The sequence below is a fragment of the Somniosus microcephalus genome, chromosome 14 (assembly GCF_052327205.1).
Source record: "Somniosus microcephalus isolate GS21.2 chromosome 14, FLI_Smic_1.0, whole genome shotgun sequence".
Taxonomy (NCBI): Eukaryota; Metazoa; Chordata; class Chondrichthyes; order Squaliformes; family Somniosidae; genus Somniosus; species Somniosus microcephalus.
Window position 1 is genome coordinate 7,214,031 of NC_141000.1, and position 19,552 is coordinate 7,233,582.

General features: G+C 44.8%; 1 protein-coding gene across 2 annotated transcripts in view; it reads right to left on the reverse strand.

Annotated features, from left to right (window-relative positions):
- LOC147107302 (superoxide dismutase [Cu-Zn]-like) overlaps window positions 1-19,552 on the reverse strand; it is a 42,544-nt gene that overhangs the window by 11,392 nt on the left and 11,600 nt on the right. For both annotated transcript variants that reach the window (XM_086006191.1, XM_086006193.1), the window contains exons 3-4: window positions 17,220-17,289; window positions 12,379-12,496 (exon numbers count right to left, since the gene is read on the reverse strand). In XM_086006191.1, coding sequence (XP_085862317.1) covers window positions 12,379-12,496; window positions 17,220-17,289 — 188 coding nt within the window. The remainder of the gene's footprint in view (window positions 1-12,378; window positions 12,497-17,219; window positions 17,290-19,552) is intronic.

The following is a 19,552-nucleotide window of genomic DNA, read 5'->3' on the forward strand; positions in this document are numbered from 1 at the left end:
CCCTGACAACATCCCAGTTGTAATGCTGAACACCTGCGCAACAGTTTCTGGGTTCCCTAGCCAAGCTGTTCAGTACAGTTATGACCCTGGCATCTACACCACAATGTGAAAGATATCCCAGCTATGTCCACTGTACAAAAAACAGAATGAATCTAAGCTGGTCAATTACTGCCCTTACAGCGTCTTCCCAATATCAATATAGTGATGGAAGAAGTCATAAATAATGTCATCACCTCCAGTTTCTTTTCCAAGTCACAAACCATCCTAACTCAGACATATCACTATTCTTTTATAGTCACTGGGTCAATATCCTGGAATTTCATACTTAATATCATTATGGGAGCCTCATCGTAAGAACATAAGAAATAGGAGCAGGAGTAGGCCATACGGCCCCTCGGGCCTGCTCCGCCATTCAATAGGATCATGGCTGATCTGAATCTAGACTCACGTCCACTTCCCTGCCCTCTCCCCGTAACCCCTAATTCCCTTATCTGCTAGGAAAATGTCTATCTCCATTTTAAATTTATTTAATGTTGCAGCTTCCACAGCTCTCTGGGGTAGCAAATTCCATAGATTTACTACCCTCTGAGTGAAGAAGTTTCTCCTCATCTCAGTTTTGAAAGGGCAGCCCCTTATTCTAAGATTATGCCCCCTAGTTCTAATCTCACCCATCAGTGGAAACATCCTCACCGCATCCACCCAATCAAGCCCCCTCACAATCTTATGTTTCGATAAGATCGCCTCTCATTCTTCTGAACTCCAATGAGTAGAGTCCCAACCTACTCAACCTTTCCTCATACGTCAACCCCCTCATCTCTGGAATCAACCGGGTGAACCTTCTCTGAACCGCCTCGAGAGCAAGTATATCTTTTCTTAAATATGGAAACCAAAACTGCACGCAGTATTCCAGGTGTGGCCTCACCAGTACCCTGTATAACTGCAGCAAGACTTCCCTGTTTTTATACTCCATCCCCCTTGCAATAAAAGCCAAGATTCCATTGGCCTTCCTGAACACCTGCTGCACTTGCATACTAACTTTTTGTGTTTCATGCACCAGGACCCCCAGATCCCTTTGTACTGTAGCACTTTGCAGTTTCTCTCCATTTAGATAATAACTTGCTCTTTGATTTTTTCTGCCAAAGTGCATAACACCTCACACTTTCCAACATTATATTGCATCTGCCAAATCTCTGCCCACTCACTTAGCCTGTCTATGTCCTTTTGCAGGTTTTTAATGTCCTCCTCACTCACTGCTTTCCCTCCCATCTTTGTATCGTCGGCAAACTTGGATATGTTGCACTTGGTCCCTTCCTCCAAATCGTTAATATAACTTGTAAAGAGTTGGGGTCCCAGCACTGACCCCTGCGGAACACCACTAGTTACTGATTGCCAGCCCGAGAACGAACCATTTATCCCAACTCTTTGTTTTCTGTTAGATAGCCAATCTTCCACCCATGCCAGTATATTACCCCCAATCCCGTGATTTTTTATCTTGATCAGTAATCTTTTGTGTGGAACCTTGTCAAATGCCTTTTGAAAGTCCAAATACACTACATCCACTGGTTCCCCTTTATCCACCCTGTATGTTACATCCTCAAAGAATTCGAGCAAATTTGTCAAACATGACTTCCCCTTCGTAAAACCATGCTGACTCTGTCCTATTAAATTATGTTTATCCAAATGCTCTGTTACTGTATCCTTAATAATGGACTCCAACATTTTGCCAACCACAGATGTTAGGCTAACTGGTCTATAGTTTCCAGCTTTTTGTCTACTTCCCTTCTTAAATAAGGGTGTTTCATTAGCAGTTTTCCAATCTGCCGGGACCTTTCCTGAGTCCAGGGAGTTCTGGAAAATGATCACCAATGCATCCACAATCCCTACCGCCACTTCTCTCAAGACCCTAGGATGTAGGCCATCAGGTCCGGGGGGTTTATCCGCCTTAAGTCCCATTATTTTACTGAGTACCATCTCCTTAGTGATTTTAATCGTGTTTAGTTCCTCCCCCCCCCATTGCCCCCTGTTTGTCCGGTGTTGGGATATATTTAGTGTCCTCTACTGTAAAGACTGATACAAAATATTTGTTCAGCGTCTTTGCCATCTCCATGTTCCCCACTAGTTTCCCAGTCCCATCCTCTAAGGGACCAACGTTCACTTTAGCCACCCTTTTTCTTTTTATATAGCTGTAGAAACTCTTGCTATCTGTTTTTATATTTTTTGCTAGTTTACTTTCATAATCTATCTTCCCTTTCTTAATTAATCTTTTAGTTATTGTTTGCTGGCTTTTAAATGCTTCCCAATCTTCTATCCTCCCACTAGATTTGGCTAATTTATATGCCCTTGTTTTCAGTTGAATACTATCCTTTATTACTTCACTAAGCCACGGATGGCTGTCTTTTCTTTTACTCCCCTTTTTCCTCAGTGGAATATATTTATCTTGAAAGATGTGAAATATCTCCTTGAATGTAGACCACTGCTCTTGTACCGTCTTACACTTTAATCTGTTTTCCCAGTCCACTTTAGTCAATTCTACTCTCATTGCAAGGACTCAGTACAAGGACTGTAAACTTTCAACAAGAAAGCCAACCACCACCTTCTCAGGGTATCTTGGAATGGGAAATAAATGCAGCCTTCCCAACGTCACCCATACCTCAAGAACAAATAGAAAATGGCCTCACTGGTGACAGTCTTCAAAAATGTAGCCCTACACCTCTAGGTACAATAATCATATTTACTTACATGCCATTTCTAACCTGTGTTATCTACACACCAAGGTCCTTCTGCTCCATTTAAAGCTGTATCCTTTGTTATTTCCTTTACCCTATTCTTACTTTCAAATGCATTACATCATATTTATCTACATTGAACTATATCCGACAACTATCTGACCATCATGCTAGCCTACATAGGTCCTCCCACAATCTTTCATAATCTTTATCACTTGGCCCTAGTCCCCAACTTGGTGTCCTCAACAAATTTCAATATTGTTCCTTCAACTTCTGAGATCAGCACCATTGATTTCCATAAGGGTTCTCCCAATCGTCTGACGTAACCTCGGAACACTTGCAGAAACCCTGAACAATTCATGTAAACACCATTTCTCCAGGGTCTCCATGGATCCTTTGCCAAAGTTACAGCAGACAATTGGGAAAAACCCCGTGGAAATTCTACCCCCAGAGCTTTTATGTATATAATTACAGACCTGTGTGGGCTACAACTCAACACTTTTCCATTCTGAGAAACCTCCTTTTAATTATAGAATATACAGCACAGAAACAGGCCATTCGGCCCAATGAGTCCATGCCGGTGTTTATACTCCACTCAAGCCTCCTCCCATCCTTCCTTATCTAACTATCAGCATAAGCCTCTATTCCCTTCTCCCTCATATGCTTATCTAGCCTCCCCTTAAATGCATCTATACTATTCGCCTTAACTACTCTGTGGTAGCGAGTTCCACATTTGAACCACTCTCTGGGTAAAGAAGTTTCTTCTGAATTCCCTATTTGATTTCTTGGTGACTATCTTCTATTGATGGCCTCTAGTTTTGCTCTTCCCCACAAGTGGAAACACTCTCTCTGTATCCACTCTATTAAAACCTTTCATAATTTTAAATACCTCTCAGCCTTCTATTGTCAAGAGAAAAAGAGACCCAGTCTGTTCATCCTTTCCCGATAGCTATAACCTCACACTTCTGGTATCATCCTTGTAAATCTTTTTTGCACCCTCTCCATTGCCTCTATATCTTTTTTATAATATGGTGACCAGAGTTGTACACAGTTCTCCAAGTGTGGTCTAATCAAGGTTTGATACAAGTTTAACATAACTTCTCTACTTTTCAATTCTATCCCTCTAGAAATAAACCCTAGTGCTTGGTTTGCTTTTTTGTGGCCTTATTAACCTGCTTCGCTACTTTTAGTGATTTGCATATTTGTACCCCCAGATCCCTTTGCTCCTCTACCCCATTTAGATTCTTATTTTCCAAGTAATCTATGATCTCATTTTCCTTACCAAAATGTAATACCTCACACTTGTGTTGAAATTCATTTGCCAATTTTATGCCCATTCTGCAAGTTTATTAATGTCTTCTTGTAATCTGTTGCAGTCCTCCTCAGTATTGACTATCACCCCAATTTGGTATCATCTGTAAATTTAGAAATTGTGTTTTTGATTCCAAAGTCTAAACTGTTAATATAAATTGTGAACAGCAGTGGTCCCAGCACTGATCCTTGTGGGACCCCACTTTCCACCTCCTGCCACTCTGAATACCGACTCTTTACCCCTACTCTCTGCTTTGTCTTGCACCCAGCTAGCTATTCATTCTGCTACTTGTCCCCTGACGCTGCATGCACTGACCTTATTAGTCTATTATGTGGCACCTTATCGAAGGCCTTTTGGAAATCTAGATAAATTACATTTACTGCATTACCCTTGTCTACTCTGTCTGTTACCGCTTCAAAGAATTCAACCAGGTTGATCAAACAAGACTTTCCCTTTTGAAATCTATGCAGACTATTCATTATTATATTTTTGGTTTCTAGATGTTTTTCTATTTTCTCCTTTAGTAGGGATTCCATTATTTTTCCTACCACCTATGTTAAGCAGACGGGTCTTTTTTTTATACAAAATTCATTCATGGGACATGGGCGTCGCTGGCAAGGCCAGCATTTATTGCCGATCCTAAATTGCCCTCGAGAACATGGTGGTGAGCCACCTTCTTGAACCGCTGCAGTCCATGTGGTGAAGGTACTGCCATAGTGCTGTTAGGTGGGGAGTTCCAGGATTTTGACCCAGCAACGATGAAGGATGATGTGTGACTTGCGGGGGAACTTGGAGGTGGTGGTGTTCCCATGCGCCTGCTGCTCTTTTCCTTCTAGGTGGCAGAGGTCGCAAGTTTGAGAGGTGCTGTCAAAGAAGCCTTGGTGAGTTGCTGTAGTACATCTTGTAGATGGTACACAGTACAGCTACGGTGTGCCGGTGGTGGAGGGAGTGAATGTTTAAGGTGGGTGCCAATCAAGTGGACTGCTTTGTCCTGGATGGTGTCAAGTTTCTGGAGTGTTGTTGGAGCTGCACTCATCTAGGCAAGTGGAAAGTATTCCATCACACTCCTGACTTGTGCCTTGTAGATGGTGGAAAGGCTTTGGGGAGTCCGGTCAGTCACTCGCCACAGAATACTCAGCCTTTGACCTGTATTTATGTGGCTGGTCCAGTTAAGTTTTTGGTCAATGGTGACCCCCCTGAGGATGTTGGTGGTGGGGGATTCGGCGATGGTAACACTGTTGAATGTCAAGGAGAGGTGGTTAGACTAGAATGTTACTTGCCACTTATCAACCCAAGCCTGAATGCAGCATGGACTGCTTCACTGTCTGTGGAGTTGCGAATGGAACTGAACACTGTGCAATCATCAGTGAACAGCCCCACTTCTGACCTTATGATGGAGGGAAGGTTATTGATGAATCAGCTGAAGATGGTTGGGCCTAGGACACTGCCCTGAGGAACTCCTGCAGCAATGTCCTGGGGCTGAGATGATTAGCCTCCAACAACCACAACCATCTTTCTTTGTGCTAGGTATGACTCCAGCCAGTGGAGTTTTCCCCAATTCCCATTGACTTCAGTTTTTCTAGGGCTCCTTGATGCCACACTCAGTCAAATGCTGCCTTGATGTCAAGAGCAGTCACTCTCACCTCACCTCTGGAATTCAGCTCTTTTATCCATGTTTGGACCAAGGCTGTAATGAGGTCTGGAGCCGAGTGGTCCTGTTGGAACCCAAACTGAGCATCGGTGAGCAGGTTATTGGTGAGTAGGATATGCTTGATAGCACTGTCGACAACAGAATCATCAGCAAAGTGATGGAAGGTGAGTAGACAGATGGGGCGGTAATTGGCCTAATTGGATTTGTCCTGTTTTTTTTTTTTTTTTTTTTTTTGACAGGACATACATGGGCAGTTTTCCATATTGTCGGGTAGATGCTAGTGTTGTAAGCTGTACTGGAACAGCTTGATTCGAGGTGCGGCTAGTTCTGGAGCACGAGTCTTCAACACAACAGCCAGGATGTTGTCAGGGCCCATAGCCTTTGCTGTATCCAGTGCACTCAGCCGTTTCTTGATATCACAGGGAGTGAATCCAATTGGCTGAAGGCGTCGTAGAAATAAGTAGCCAGAACTTTATGCTTTCTACTTATTGAAATGTAATATCAAACTCATATTTTGGTAGCCTGGCAACAGTAAAGCACTGTGAACTGTGATTCTAATTACTTGTTAATGGTGTGGGGAAGAAGTTCAATAGGGTTCCCCTGATCTTGAGCCATAACTTGAGCAGAAGAACAGGAGAACCGCTGGCAAAGCAACATAAAGGGCCTTTTTAAAAATCCTTTTACGCCATTTCTCCAGGGGTTCTGGCATTCTTTCACCAAAGTTTTACCATTACTGCAACTGTTCATATTAAGAATGCGTTTACACTCCAACTTTATCGTTGATGCAAAGGGGTAGGGGATTGGGAGAATCCTCATGGAAATTCTGGGTGCACAAGCTTAATTTTGGTGCAAAGGCGAAAACAAATTCGGAATGTAACTGGTGTGTGAAGGCCCAAATTAACTGAAGCAAAATGGAGGGAGTTCCTTTCTCCAAGCAGCCTCGTTCTGCTGCATTCCAGTCCATTTACACTATAACTGCAGCAGTGTGAAGTTGAACCTCTTTGCACCATTGATACAGTTGGAGTGTAAATGCATCCTTAATATGAACAATGCTGTGATAAAACCCTTTTATGTTATGTAAAATATAGTAAGTACATTCTGAAATAAAACTAAAGGTTTTTGTATTATTAAACGTTATATACGATATACTGACTTGTCTAAATTGAGCTGTAATTGGTTTAATAAATGCTTCACCATGAATAAAACAGGGAATGCCGGGGATGACAGACCAAGGCAAATCACAGCAAACTGTGTCAAGTACTCCCCTGCTGCCATCACCACCTCAATGAATTTTGAGGAAACAAGCGCTGAACTGAGATCTCTCATAAATGCTGTGATTGGTGCCATTGAGACTTTGGCCACTCAATTATACAAGTCTGTCACTACTGGATTTAATAGACAGAGTTCATTTGGAAAGAGCAGCGACAGCAGAATTTAAATACATCAAGACCCCCTACAAACTGGTTTGATACAGATTGCTGGTCATCCAGCTGAAGTGTCCAGCATCGGGTGAGTGACAGCGGAAGGGTGCAATGAGTGGCTTCCTCTCAAAGGGGTGACATAGCCTCCCAGTACAGCTAGGCCCCTCAATGGATTGAGGAAATGCCAGAGCGCAGGCAGGCACTGACAGTGACTGCACTGTCAGACATGACTATCTGTTGTAGGGACATCTTATGGCCTGCAACCACAGGTCCAAGGCCATGACTATATCAACAGAACTGCATCACTCAACATCCATCTGCCACCACTGTGATTCCATCCACTTACAGAGTACTGTGAGGTTATGAAGTGGGACAAGAGCTACCAAGGGGGAGCACTGGTGTAGGGCTCAAGTACCCCACATTGAACATCAACCAAGTATTCAGAGCCAGTGCAGCAGTGGTACTGTGGCTTAAAGGGTTAAATTATGAAGACAGGTTGCATAAACTTGGGCTGTATTCCCTTGAGTTTAAGGTTAAGGGGTGATCTAATTGAGGTGTTTAAAATGGTAAGTGTATGCCAGAGTAGATACAGATAAGCTATTCCCTCTGGTGGGGGTATGCCGAATTAGGGAGCACAATCTTAAAATTAGAGCTGGGCCATTTAGGAGTGAAACCAGGAAGCATTTTTCACACAGAAGGTAGTGAATCTGTGGTATTCTCTTCCCCTAAAAGTCTGTGGATGCTGAGTCAATTATTTTTTTCCCCCAAGACTAGAGTGACAGATTTGTATTAGGTAAGAGTATCAAGGGATATGGATCAAAGGCAGGTAAATGAAGTTGAGTTACAGATCAGCCATGATCTAATTGAATGGCAGAACACGTTCGTGGGGTTTAATGGCTTATGTGGATTACCAAAAAGCCTTTAATAAAGGTACCGCATAGTAGATTCATGACCACGGTCAGAACATGTGGAGTCAGGAGACAAGTAGCAGAATGGATCGCAAGCTGGCTACAAAACAGAGAGTAAGGGTTAAAGGTAGTTACTCAGACAGGCAAAAGTTGGGAAGTGGTGTTCCACAAGGATAGGTGCTGGGACAACTGTTGTTTACCATTTACATAACCTGGACTCGGGGGTCAGAAGTACAAATTCAAAATTAGCAGATGACACCAAATTGGGGGTGTAGTTAATACAAGAGGAAGACTGTGATAAATTACAAGACATTAATAAACTTGCAGAATGGGCGTGTAATTGGCAAATTAACTTCAATATAGGTAAGTGTCAGGTGGTACATTTTGGTAGGAAGAATAAGGAGGCCACATATTCCTTGGAAATAAGTGGAACCGGTTCTGGGAGAGGTGGGACCAGTACAAACGGGACGGTTTGCACCTGGGCAGGGCCGGGACCGATGTCCTAGGGGGAGTGTTTGCTAGTGCTGTTGGGGAGGGTTTAAACTAAAGGGGCAGGGGGTTGGGAACCTGAGCAGGGAGACAGAGGAAAGGGAAACAAGGAAAGAAGCAAAAGACAGGAAGGAGAAAAACAAAATTAGAAGGCAAAGAACTCAACGGTTTAAATCAAACATGGTCACAGTAAATAATAATTCATGTAGGTCTGAGAGCGTTAAAAAAACAAGCCTGGAGGCTTTGTGTCTTAATGCAAGGAGCATTCGGAACAAGGTGGATGAATTAGCTGCGCAAATAGAGGTAAACGAATATGATTTGATTGGGATTACAGAAACATGGCTCCAGGATGGCCAAGGCTGGGAACTCAACATCCAGGGGTATTCAATATTTAGGAAGGATAGGCAAAAAAGAAAGGGAGGTGGGGTAGCATTGCTGGTTAAAGAAGGGATTAACACAATTGAAAGGAAGGATATTAACTCTGATGATGCGGAATCTGTATGGGTAGAACTGAGAAATATCAAGGGGCAGAAAACGTTAGTGGGAGTGGTATATAGACCTCCAAACAGTAATACAGAGGTTGGGGATGGCATTAAACGGGAAATTAGAGACGCGTGCAATAAGGGCACAGCAGTCATCATGGGTGACTTTAATTTACATATAGATTGGGCTAACCAAATTAGTAAAAATACTGTGGAGGAGGAATTCCTAGAATGCTTACGGGATGGTTTTCTGGAACAATATGTCGAGGAACCAACCAGAGATCAGGCCATCTTAGACTGGGTATCATGTAATGAGAGAGGATTAATTAGCAATCTTGTTGTACGAGGCCCCTTGGGTCAGAGCGATCATAATATGATAGAATTCTTCATTAGGATGGAGAATGAAGTAGTTGACTCGGAGACTAGGGTCCTGAATTTAAATAAAGGAAACTACGATGGTATGAGGTGCGAATTGGGTAGGATTGATTGGGGAATGTCACTCAAAGGGTTGACGGTGGATAGGCAATGGCAAACATTCAAAGACCGCATGGATGAACTACAGAAGTTGTTCATCCCAGTTTGGGATAAGAATAAAACAAAAAGGGTGACTCAATCGTGGCTAACAAGGGAAATTAGGGATAGCGTAAGATCCAAGGAGAGGGCATATAAATTGGCCAGAAAAAGCAGTAACCCTGAGGATTGGGAGCAGTTTAGGATTCAACAAAGGAGGACAAAGGGATTAATTAAGAAGGGCAAAATAGAATATGAAAGTAAGCTTGCAGGGAACATAAAAACTGACTAAGAGCTTTTATAGATATGTGAAGAGAAAAAGATTAGTGAAATCAAGTGTAGGTCCCTTGCAGTCAGAAGCAGGGGAAGTTATAATGGGGAACAAAGAAATGGCAGACCAACTAAATACATATTTTGGTTCTGTCTTCACAAAGGAGGACACAAATAACCTCCCAGAGATGTTGGAGAGCACAGGGTCTGATGAGAGGGAGGAACTGAAAGAAATCAGTATTTGTAGGGAAATGGTGTTGGGGCAATTGATGGGATTGAAGGCCGAAAAATCCCCAGGGCCTGATAATCTACATCCTAGGGTACTTAAGGAAGTGGCCCTAGAAATAGTAGATGCATTGCTGGTCATCTTCCAAAATTCGCTGGAATCTGGAACTGTACCCATGGATTGGAGGGTAGCTAATGTTACCCCACTATTCAAAAAGGGTGGTAGAGAGAAAGCAGGGAATTACAGACCGGTAAGCCTGACATCGGTAGTGGGGAAAATGCTAGAGTCCATTATAAAGGATGTAATAGCTGAGCACTTGGAAAACAGTGACAGGATCAGACAAAGTCAACATGGATTTACAAAAGGTAAATCGTGCTTGACTAATCTACTGGAATTTTTTGAGGATGTAACTGGGAAAATAGATAAGGGAGAACCAGTAGATGTGGTGTATTTGGACTTTCAAAAGGCTTTCGATAAGGTCCCGCATAAGAGATTAGCGTGTAAAGTTAAGGCACATGGGATTGGGGGCAAGGTATTAACTTGGATAGAGAACTGGTTGGCGGACAGAAAGCAAAGAGTAGGAATTAACGGGTCTTTTTCCGAGTGGCAGGCAGTGACTAGTGGGGTACCGCAGGGATCGGTCCTTGGACCCCAGCTATTCGCAATATACATTAATGATCTGGATAAGGGAACTAGATGTAATATCTCCAAGTTTGCAGACGACACAAAGCTGGGTGGGCGAGTGTGCTGCGGGGAGGATACCGATAAACTCCAGGATGATTTGGACAGGTTGGGTGATTGGGCAGAAGCGTGGCAGATGCAATATAACGTGGATAAATGCGAGGTTATCCACTTTGGTGTCAAAAACAGAAAGGCAGACTATTATCTGAATGGCAATAGATTGGGAGAAGGGGAAGTGCAACGAGACCTGGGTGTCCTTGTGCACCAGTCGCTGAAGGTAAGCATGCAGGTGCAGCAGGCGGTGAAGAAGGCAAATGGTATGTTGGCCTTCATAGCAATAGGGTTTGAGTACAGGAGCAAGGATGTCCTGCTGCAGTTGTACAGGGCCTTGGTGAGACCACACCTTGAGTACTGCGTGCAGTTTTGGTCACCTTATCTGAGGAAGGATGTTCTTGCCGTGGAAGGAGTTCAGCGAAGATTCACAAGGCTGATCCCTGGGATGGCAGGAATGACGTATGAGGAGAGATTGGGTTGATTGGGCTTATACTCGCTGGAGTTTAGAAGAATGAGAGGGGATCTCATTGAAACTTATAAAATTCTGACAGGTCTGGACAAACTAGATGCAGGTAGAATGTTCCCGATGGTCGGAGAGTCCAAAACCAGGGGTCATAGTCTAAGGATAAGGGGTAAGCCATTTAGGACAGAGATGAGGAAGAATTTCTTCACCCAGAGAGTGGTGAACCTGTGGAATTCTCTACCACAGAAGGCGGTTGAGGCCAAGTCTTTAAATATATTCAAGGAGTTAGATATATTTCTTAGAGCTAAAGGTATCAAGGGATATGGGGAGAAGGCAGGTAGGGGGTACTGAGTTTGGATGATCAGCCATGATCTCATCGAATGGCGGAGCAGGCTCGAGGGGCCGAATGGCCTACTCCTGCTCCTATCTTCTATGTTTCTATGTTTAAGTGTCTAAATGGGGTAGAGAAACAGAGGGATCTGGGGGTACAGATACACGTCATTAAAAGTAACGACGCAGGTTAATAAGGCTGATTAGTCGAATAGCCTGTTTCTGTGCTGTGAATACTATGTAATACTATATAACAAACAACACATGGACGGCAGCGGTTCAAGGCGGCAGCTCACCACCACCTTCTCAAGGGCAATTAGGGATGAGCAATAAGTGCTGGCCTTATCAGCAATGCCCACATCCCATGAACAAATAAAACAAAATTGAGACTACAGACTAATAAATTCTCAGGAGAGATTAGGCTCCCAGCAAAAGTTGATCGTGCATCATTTAGCTTTCAAAATGGGACTAGATAATCTTCAGAACAGGACTCAACATTATAGGGATATGTTTCTGCGCTGATGGGAGCAAGGGAGCGGGTGTATTGCCTGATGGACTGCCCAATGAGGATCAGCAAGTATTTACACAGAGCTTTCTGTTAGAATATTGGATAGGTGATGTAGAACTCATGTTGGGATAGATTGTACATTATCTGTGGAGCAGGGAGCTTGATGAGTCAAGTGTTTTTTTTCTCATCCAGACAAGGGCTCTTTCTCCCCCAGGCAAGCCAGCCGGCAAAAAAGTAAATTGGGAAACTCAAAAAGTGTGAAATATTATGCTTTGATTTTAATTAGAACAAGCCCCTTGTAGTCAGTCCTGCACTCAAAAATTGCGACTACAAGACATAATATTTACCACCAAAGTGTGTCCAATTACTGAATAATTTCCTGCCAAACGAAGAAGTCGATCGTGCATTTCGAACTTAGCGACACCATCATCATTAGCTTCAATGTTACCCAGGTCACCAACATGTCTACAATGAATTGTAAAGGTTATAAATTGTAAATAGTTATTACAAGGAGACACAAACAAGAAACTACCAATACAACAACAATGCATTTATATAGCACCTTTAACATAAGAGAAATGTGTACAGCGATTCGTAAATGAGGATGAGGATTTTAAATTCAATCCAGTGTAAGCCAGTAAAGGTGAAGGTGGTGTGTGTGTGTGTGGGGAGGGGGGAGGGCTGTGGCAGTAATGAGTCAGGTGGCTTAATGTGAGACAGTGCAGATGGGACAGAATTCAATTTGGAAGGTGGAGGTTGGCAAGGAGGACATTGGAAAAGTGACAAAGGTATGCATAGAAGTTTTGGTGGCAGTGTGGGCTAGGTAGGGGTGGATATGGCCAGATATGGAAGTGGTCTTGGTAACAGACAGGATATGCAGTTTGAAGTTAAATTCTGGGTCAAAACAGAATGCCAAGATTGGAGTTTGGGTGAGGGAATTGGTGTCAAAGGTGCAGAGTTTTGTTTGGTAGGTGTCAGAAATAATGCTTTTGGTCTTGTTCAATTGAAAAACAGTTCAGAGAGGGTGGTGGGGTTCAAGAAAATAGCGAAGAGGTAGAGATGGGTATCATTAGTAAACAAATGGGCCCAAATTTCTTTAGGGGTTCCATTGGACTCCTGGCATTTCTTGGATTTGGAGGAGCAGCTGGTAAGAACTGAACACGTTGCAAAACTGAGGTAACTGTCAGGTTATGCCATAGAGGGCTAATGTGAGATGCTTTGGCACTTCTAAAGAAGGTTTTCAAGCAGAGGACCTGGCAGAGGCACCCAAAGAATGGAGCAGGACATTGGAAGGAGGCAGAAAAACCCCCACATAATTTTACTGAGACTGACCTGTAGATACTCCTGGATGAAATGCAGCCAAAGGAAACTGCTGGGTGCCCATGGGTGGAAGCCTCAGAAAAATGTCTCATGCACCATATAGAGAGGTGACAGTGGCAGTGAGCACCACATCTCTCACCCCTAGGACTGCAAACCAGACTGCAGAAAAAGTTCAAAGATCTGACAAGGGCAAGCAAGGAAACACATTGGACACTGTTCCTTTCTCCATTGAGTACCATGGGCATCACTTACTTTCTCTCTTCCACGCACCAGCTCAAATACTATCACCCTGGGGGAATTAGATAGTTTAAGTGAACATGTAGCACTGGATGATTAAGAGGGCACAAGCGAGTTAGAGGAAAGTGGCTGAATCAGCTGATTTAGACTTGCAATGTCACATAGAGCAAAGAGGTATGATATGATTTGACATTGATGGATACTGGGAGCTGTAATTTATGTAAGGGTGGAGAAGGAATAAAAATAAATGACAAATGGTAGAGTGTGTTAAACAGATAAGAACACTTTGATAAGTTGCGTTTTGATGACTCTTTGAACTGTCTGAGGAGTCCTTCAAATTATGGTGCTGTGAGGCGCAAGGATTTAAAGTTAGATCTTTGAGAGTACCGTGAGGTGAGGCAGATCTTTGATCTGTGAAGGTGTGCCAAATGACTCTTGTCTCTCAGATGTCCAGCAGTCATTGCCAGTGCACCTGCTTTCTGTTCTTTATGGGCTGGGTCTTCAGCATCAGTCTCTCTGGAATCCTCTGCGATATCTACTATTAATCCTTTTCCAACTGCAAAGTTGTGAAGCACACAACATCCTACCACAATTCGTGAGATGGTGCTAGGCGTATATTGTAAGGCACCTCCAACCTATCCATTCATTTTGAGCATTCTTTTGAGCATCCTAATGGCTTGCTCAATTCTTATCCTCATCTTCATGTGTGCTTCATTGATACACTCCTCTGCACATTGGTAGTCCCATACGAACAATGATGGCCAGAAGACGGCCACTGGTCCATCCAGCCTGTCCCACAGAACTGCAATGCCTTGTGCATCACAATATATACTCTCCATCCCACCTGAAAGCCATGTACAGTAATCTCCAATGGGGGGAATTGGAAAATTCCCCTCTGACCCCATTAAACGATCAAAACTAGTTCAGGAGACCACTTCTAGCCCTAATTAATGTTATATACAGTAACTACCTTTTGTAAGAGGTGATCGCCACCCCAGCCAGAAACAGTCCAGCTCTCACTTGAATGAATTCAGCGAATCAACCTTCGCTAGCAGCCTGCTCTACAGGTCCACTATTTTCTGTGAAAAGAACCACTTCCTAACATCGAAACTAATTCTGGCCTTACCGACCTTGATATTGTGACTCCTGGTCCTCCCTAACCTATTTAGTTGAAACAAACTGTCTACACAAACACAATCTTTGGTCTTTGCTCAGTTAAATTCAGAGGTAGGCTTTTTCCTACATAACAATGACTACACTTCAAAAATAATGAATTAGCTGTGAAGTTCTTTGGGCATCTTGATGATGCGAAAGGCCCTATATAACTGCAAGTTCTTAGTGAGATTCTAGTATTTCATTCAAAAATATAGCATTCATCACATTATCCTAAAAATAGTGCCCTTCTCTCTCTTTGTTCCCCATTCAAGTGTCACCATGGTTCAATAGTAGGATTCTTGCTTATGAGTCAGAAGGTTATTGGTTTGAGTCAGAAGGTTATTGGTTCAAGTCCAACTCCAGGATTTAAGCATATAAAAGCACATAATCTAGGCTGAAACTTCAGTGCAGTACTGAGGAAATGCTGTGCCGTCAGAAATGTTGCCCTGATTTGAACATGGAGCGGGATTCTGTCTTCATCCTGTGTCTACCCAATTGCATTGAGAAACAGGCTGCCAACCCATTGTTACAGCGCAATTTCCGGCGGGCTGCCAGAGGCCTATCTAAAGCAGCAAGGCACTTCTTAAAAGGGAGGTTCCATTCTCTGCTTTTAAATTTCGTTGTTATACTGGTGTAAAGAGGCGAATATCAGAAATGTGTCAGGAGGGAAATACTGTTCCCCAGCACTCACGGGAAGATACCCAGGACTATTAGTTAGCAGATCTAGACAGAGGTGACTGAAGGGGGTCAGTGCCAGGAACATCATCCCCAGGACCTGGGTTCAATGTAGGAAAAACTTCAGTTACCTCATAAGAGCAGCAAGGGTAAGAACAGCTCTTCGTCTCTCAGTAACAGCTGCCAACAGTCCTTTCACCTCCTGCCTCAACAATTCCCTGCTCTCCATCACATCCTTCACCACCTATCACAAGGGCACATTGGACCACCTCTCCTTCCAAATATGTTCACCGCTTCCTTTGCTATCTTCACACCAGACATTAACAGCATTGTATTCTCACATCTTACAAATCTCCACTTCCTTTTCAAGAGCCGCTCATTAGCTCTCATCCTCTCTTTCTGCAGGACAAAACAGCACACAATGCAAGGGAGAGGAGCAAGATCGTGGGAGGAACACTCAACATCATAGCCCTCACCCAAATGTAGCAAGGAACCCTGGATATTAATGGCCCAGCAAAAGCCATGAGCATCGGGAAAGGCAATGCTGGAAGCTTATCAGAGCAGGGTGTCTGCCTGCTACTTGTAACCCTTCATTCACCTCAGCAAGTTGCACAGCCAGCTTGAGAAATCCAAGCTGCATACTGAAGACTATGAGATGTTAGTGCCCAGCCTGTCCGTGCAATGCTAACTCTTGTCCCTCTTTTCTAGGTCCTTCTCAGCAGCGATTTTGCGTCGGAGTCCTCATGACATCCTCGGGCCCCAATTTGTATGCATTCATGAGGCCCTTACCTGTTTCTGGCAAGCGCCTCAACCAACTAAAAAAAAGTGCGTGGCTAACATGTCGGTCGAAGGGAATACAGCGGGAACAGGCGACAGGTACTCTGAAGCAACTTTAACTGTGCACCTTCCCCATTTCTGAGAGTTAAAATCAGCCCTGTCTTTTGGGATGTTAAACTGAAGGCTAATCAGCCTGTTCAGATCCCATGTCATTATTTGAAGAGCAGAGGCGTTGTCTTGGCCAACATTTGTCACTCATCCAATATCACCAAAAAATAGATTATATGTTCATTTATCTCAATGATGTTATGGGACCTTGCAGTATGCAAGCTGGCTGCCACACTGGTCTAGTTAACAAGTGACTACACTTCAATAGTAATCCATTAGTTTAAAATTGTTTTGGGATATCCTAAATACATAAAGGTGCTATATAAATGCAAGTTCTGCCTTTCTTTCTTCAACCCTGCTTCACAAAAGCAGGATACTTTTACGGAGATCCACAATTTTGATCTAAGTGCAGAACGGGAAGGGAAAATTGTGCAGTAAAATACACACATAAAAATAGATTTGGAGTTTATATTTAAACTATTACTTTAAGCAGAATAGATAGGATGGTATTTTTGTTGGGGGTTCGGATTCTTAGCTTGAAGAACCATTTGAATCGCCACTTTAAAACTGAACCATTTTTTCCCCCACAACTTTAATTATTAAGGTTTGGATCCTAACCACAAGTTTAATAAAAATGACTTTCTCCTGATAATAAATGAACTTACTAAAAAGCACTAAATAATTGACAAACTCTGTCAGAGTCATGCATAATCATCACAATATGTAGAAACAAATTATCTAAAGATTAAAAGCTTTAGTCACCCAAATTACATAAAGATTTATCCAAAACCACTTAAAAACACTGGTGGCTGTTGCATTTTAAGTTTACATATCTGAAGCACAAATTGATCTTCTCAGAAACTAAATAAACCATCTTAATTGCAGTACAAAATATTAACAATGATGCAAACCTCACCTGTCTACATCTTGTGGTCCGCCATGTTTTTTCTCACAGGGGTTATAATGAACTCCCGAACTGGTGTAGCCTAAAAGAAATCATTTGCACTGGAATGATATTGTAACGTGTCTTGTAACTGTGGAAAACTCTACTACGTATTTCTTAGCCCTCGAGTCACCAATTTTTTTTAGCACTTTATTTATAAATGTTCCTAATAATACAGAAAAAAAGACGCAGAGAACAAATCATAAATATGCAATGCCAATATGACCAGATTAAGGTAGTTTTATAGTCTGATAGTCTCCTACTTGTACTAGACTAGGATGGCAGCTATCCCCAACGAGAATAGGATAGAGGCTATCCCCAACAAGGACATTCAAAAATCTATCAGGCAAGTGTGGCGACACGCCACCACTGGACACAATCCGCTCACGGCGGTACGGACAGTTTAAGCAGACGCCCCCAACCGGGGGCCCTTTCCTCCAGCAACTTGTTTCCCACAGGGACAGGCTGCCGGGAGCACTTCCTGTCTGGGGAGTATTTAAGTCAGGCGCGGGCTCTTCCAGTTCCTGTTTTGCCATGAGGCTGAAATAAAAAGCTGTTCTGTTTTACTAGCTCTGGTCTCGACTCCCACGTTTGCCGCGGTATCTCAACACTGGTGACCCCGACGCTCAGGACGAATCCTAAGCTAGCATGGCGGATACAAACGCAGTCACGGTTAAATTACCAGACTTTTGGGAAAACTTGGCTGAAACCTGGTTCGTTCAAGCCGAGTCCAGATTCCGGCTGAAAGGCATCACAGGTGACACCACGAAGTACGACTACCTCGTCTCCTCGCTCACGTACGCTACCGTCCTCAAAGTTTGGGCAGCGCTGCAGGACCCACCACAGACTGGCAAGTACGAACATCTGAAGGCTGCGCTCCTTAAAAAATTTCAAACGTCCTCTTACCAGCGCCACTGCCAACTCCTTGACCTCCCCGGTCTCGGTGACGCTTCACCATCAGACCTGCTTTCCCACATGCTGTCCCTCGCGGACGACAAGCCCCCCGGCGCCCTCTTTCGCACGCTTTTCATTCGGCAGCTTCCCGCCAGCATCCGCCCGCTCATTGTGGAGTCCGGCTCCACGGACCTGAATGACATAGCAGAAAAGGCCGACCGGCTGCTCGCTGAACAATCCACGCGCGACCTCGCAGCAACGACCACGCGGTCTCCCCGGCCCACCAGGCCCGCCCGCCCTACCACTCCGGGCCACTGTTACTACCACACCCGTTTTGACACTAAGGCCCAACGCTGCACGCCGCCGTGTACCTTCAATTCCCCCCCCGCACCGGCCCCCGCGATGGCCGTGGGGCAAAAGGGGCCTCTACTGTACGTCACTGACGACAGAACCGCCGATTTCTGTGCGACACAGGGGCCCAGCACAGCATCACCCCCGCCTCCGCCCTCAAAATCCAATGCGGCACACGAGGTATCACGCTGGCCGCCGCCAATGGCTCGGACATCCGCACATATGGCACCCGCATGGTCACGCTCGACCTCGCGGGCCGCCGCTACCGCTGGGAGTTCCTCACCGCCGAGGTCCTCTGCCCACTCATCGGCGCCGACTTCCTACGCGCCCACGGCCTCGTCGACATTCCGAGGCACCGCCTCGTCGACGCCAACACTATGGCCACCATCCCCGGCGCCTTTACCCCGGACCGTTCGGCCAGCCTGACGACCTACTGCCTCGCCAGGGCCGTGGACGACTACTCGGCACTCCTAGCCGAGTTTCCCGCCCTCACCAGCCCGACCTTTTCGGCCAAAGCCGCCAAACACGGGGTGGAGCACTATATCCCCACCACCGGCCCTCCAGTTTCTGCCCACGCCCGCAGGCTCAACCCGGCCAAGCTGGAAATCGCGCGGGCCGAGTTCGCCACCATGGAACAACTCGGCATCATCCGCCGCTCCAGCAGCCCCTGGGCCTCGCCCCTCCACATCGCTCCTAAGCCCGGCGGAGGCTGGCGCCCTTGTGGGGACTACCGCCGCCTTAACGACGCCACCACCCCCGACCGATACCCGGTGCCTCACATCCAGGACTTCTCGGCCCGACTGGCCGGACGAACCGTCTTTTCCAAAGTCGACCTGGTGCGCGGTTACCACCAAGTCCCCGTACACCCCGCGGACATCCCCAAAATGGCCGTCATCACCCCATTCGGCCTGTTCGAGTTCCTGAGGATGCCCTTCGGCCTCAAGAATGCAGCCCAGGCTTTCCAGCGCCTTATGGACTCGGTCCTGCGGGACCTGAACTTCCTATTCGTCTATCTAGACGACATTCTCGTGGCCAGCTCCTCCAAACAGGAACACCTCGAA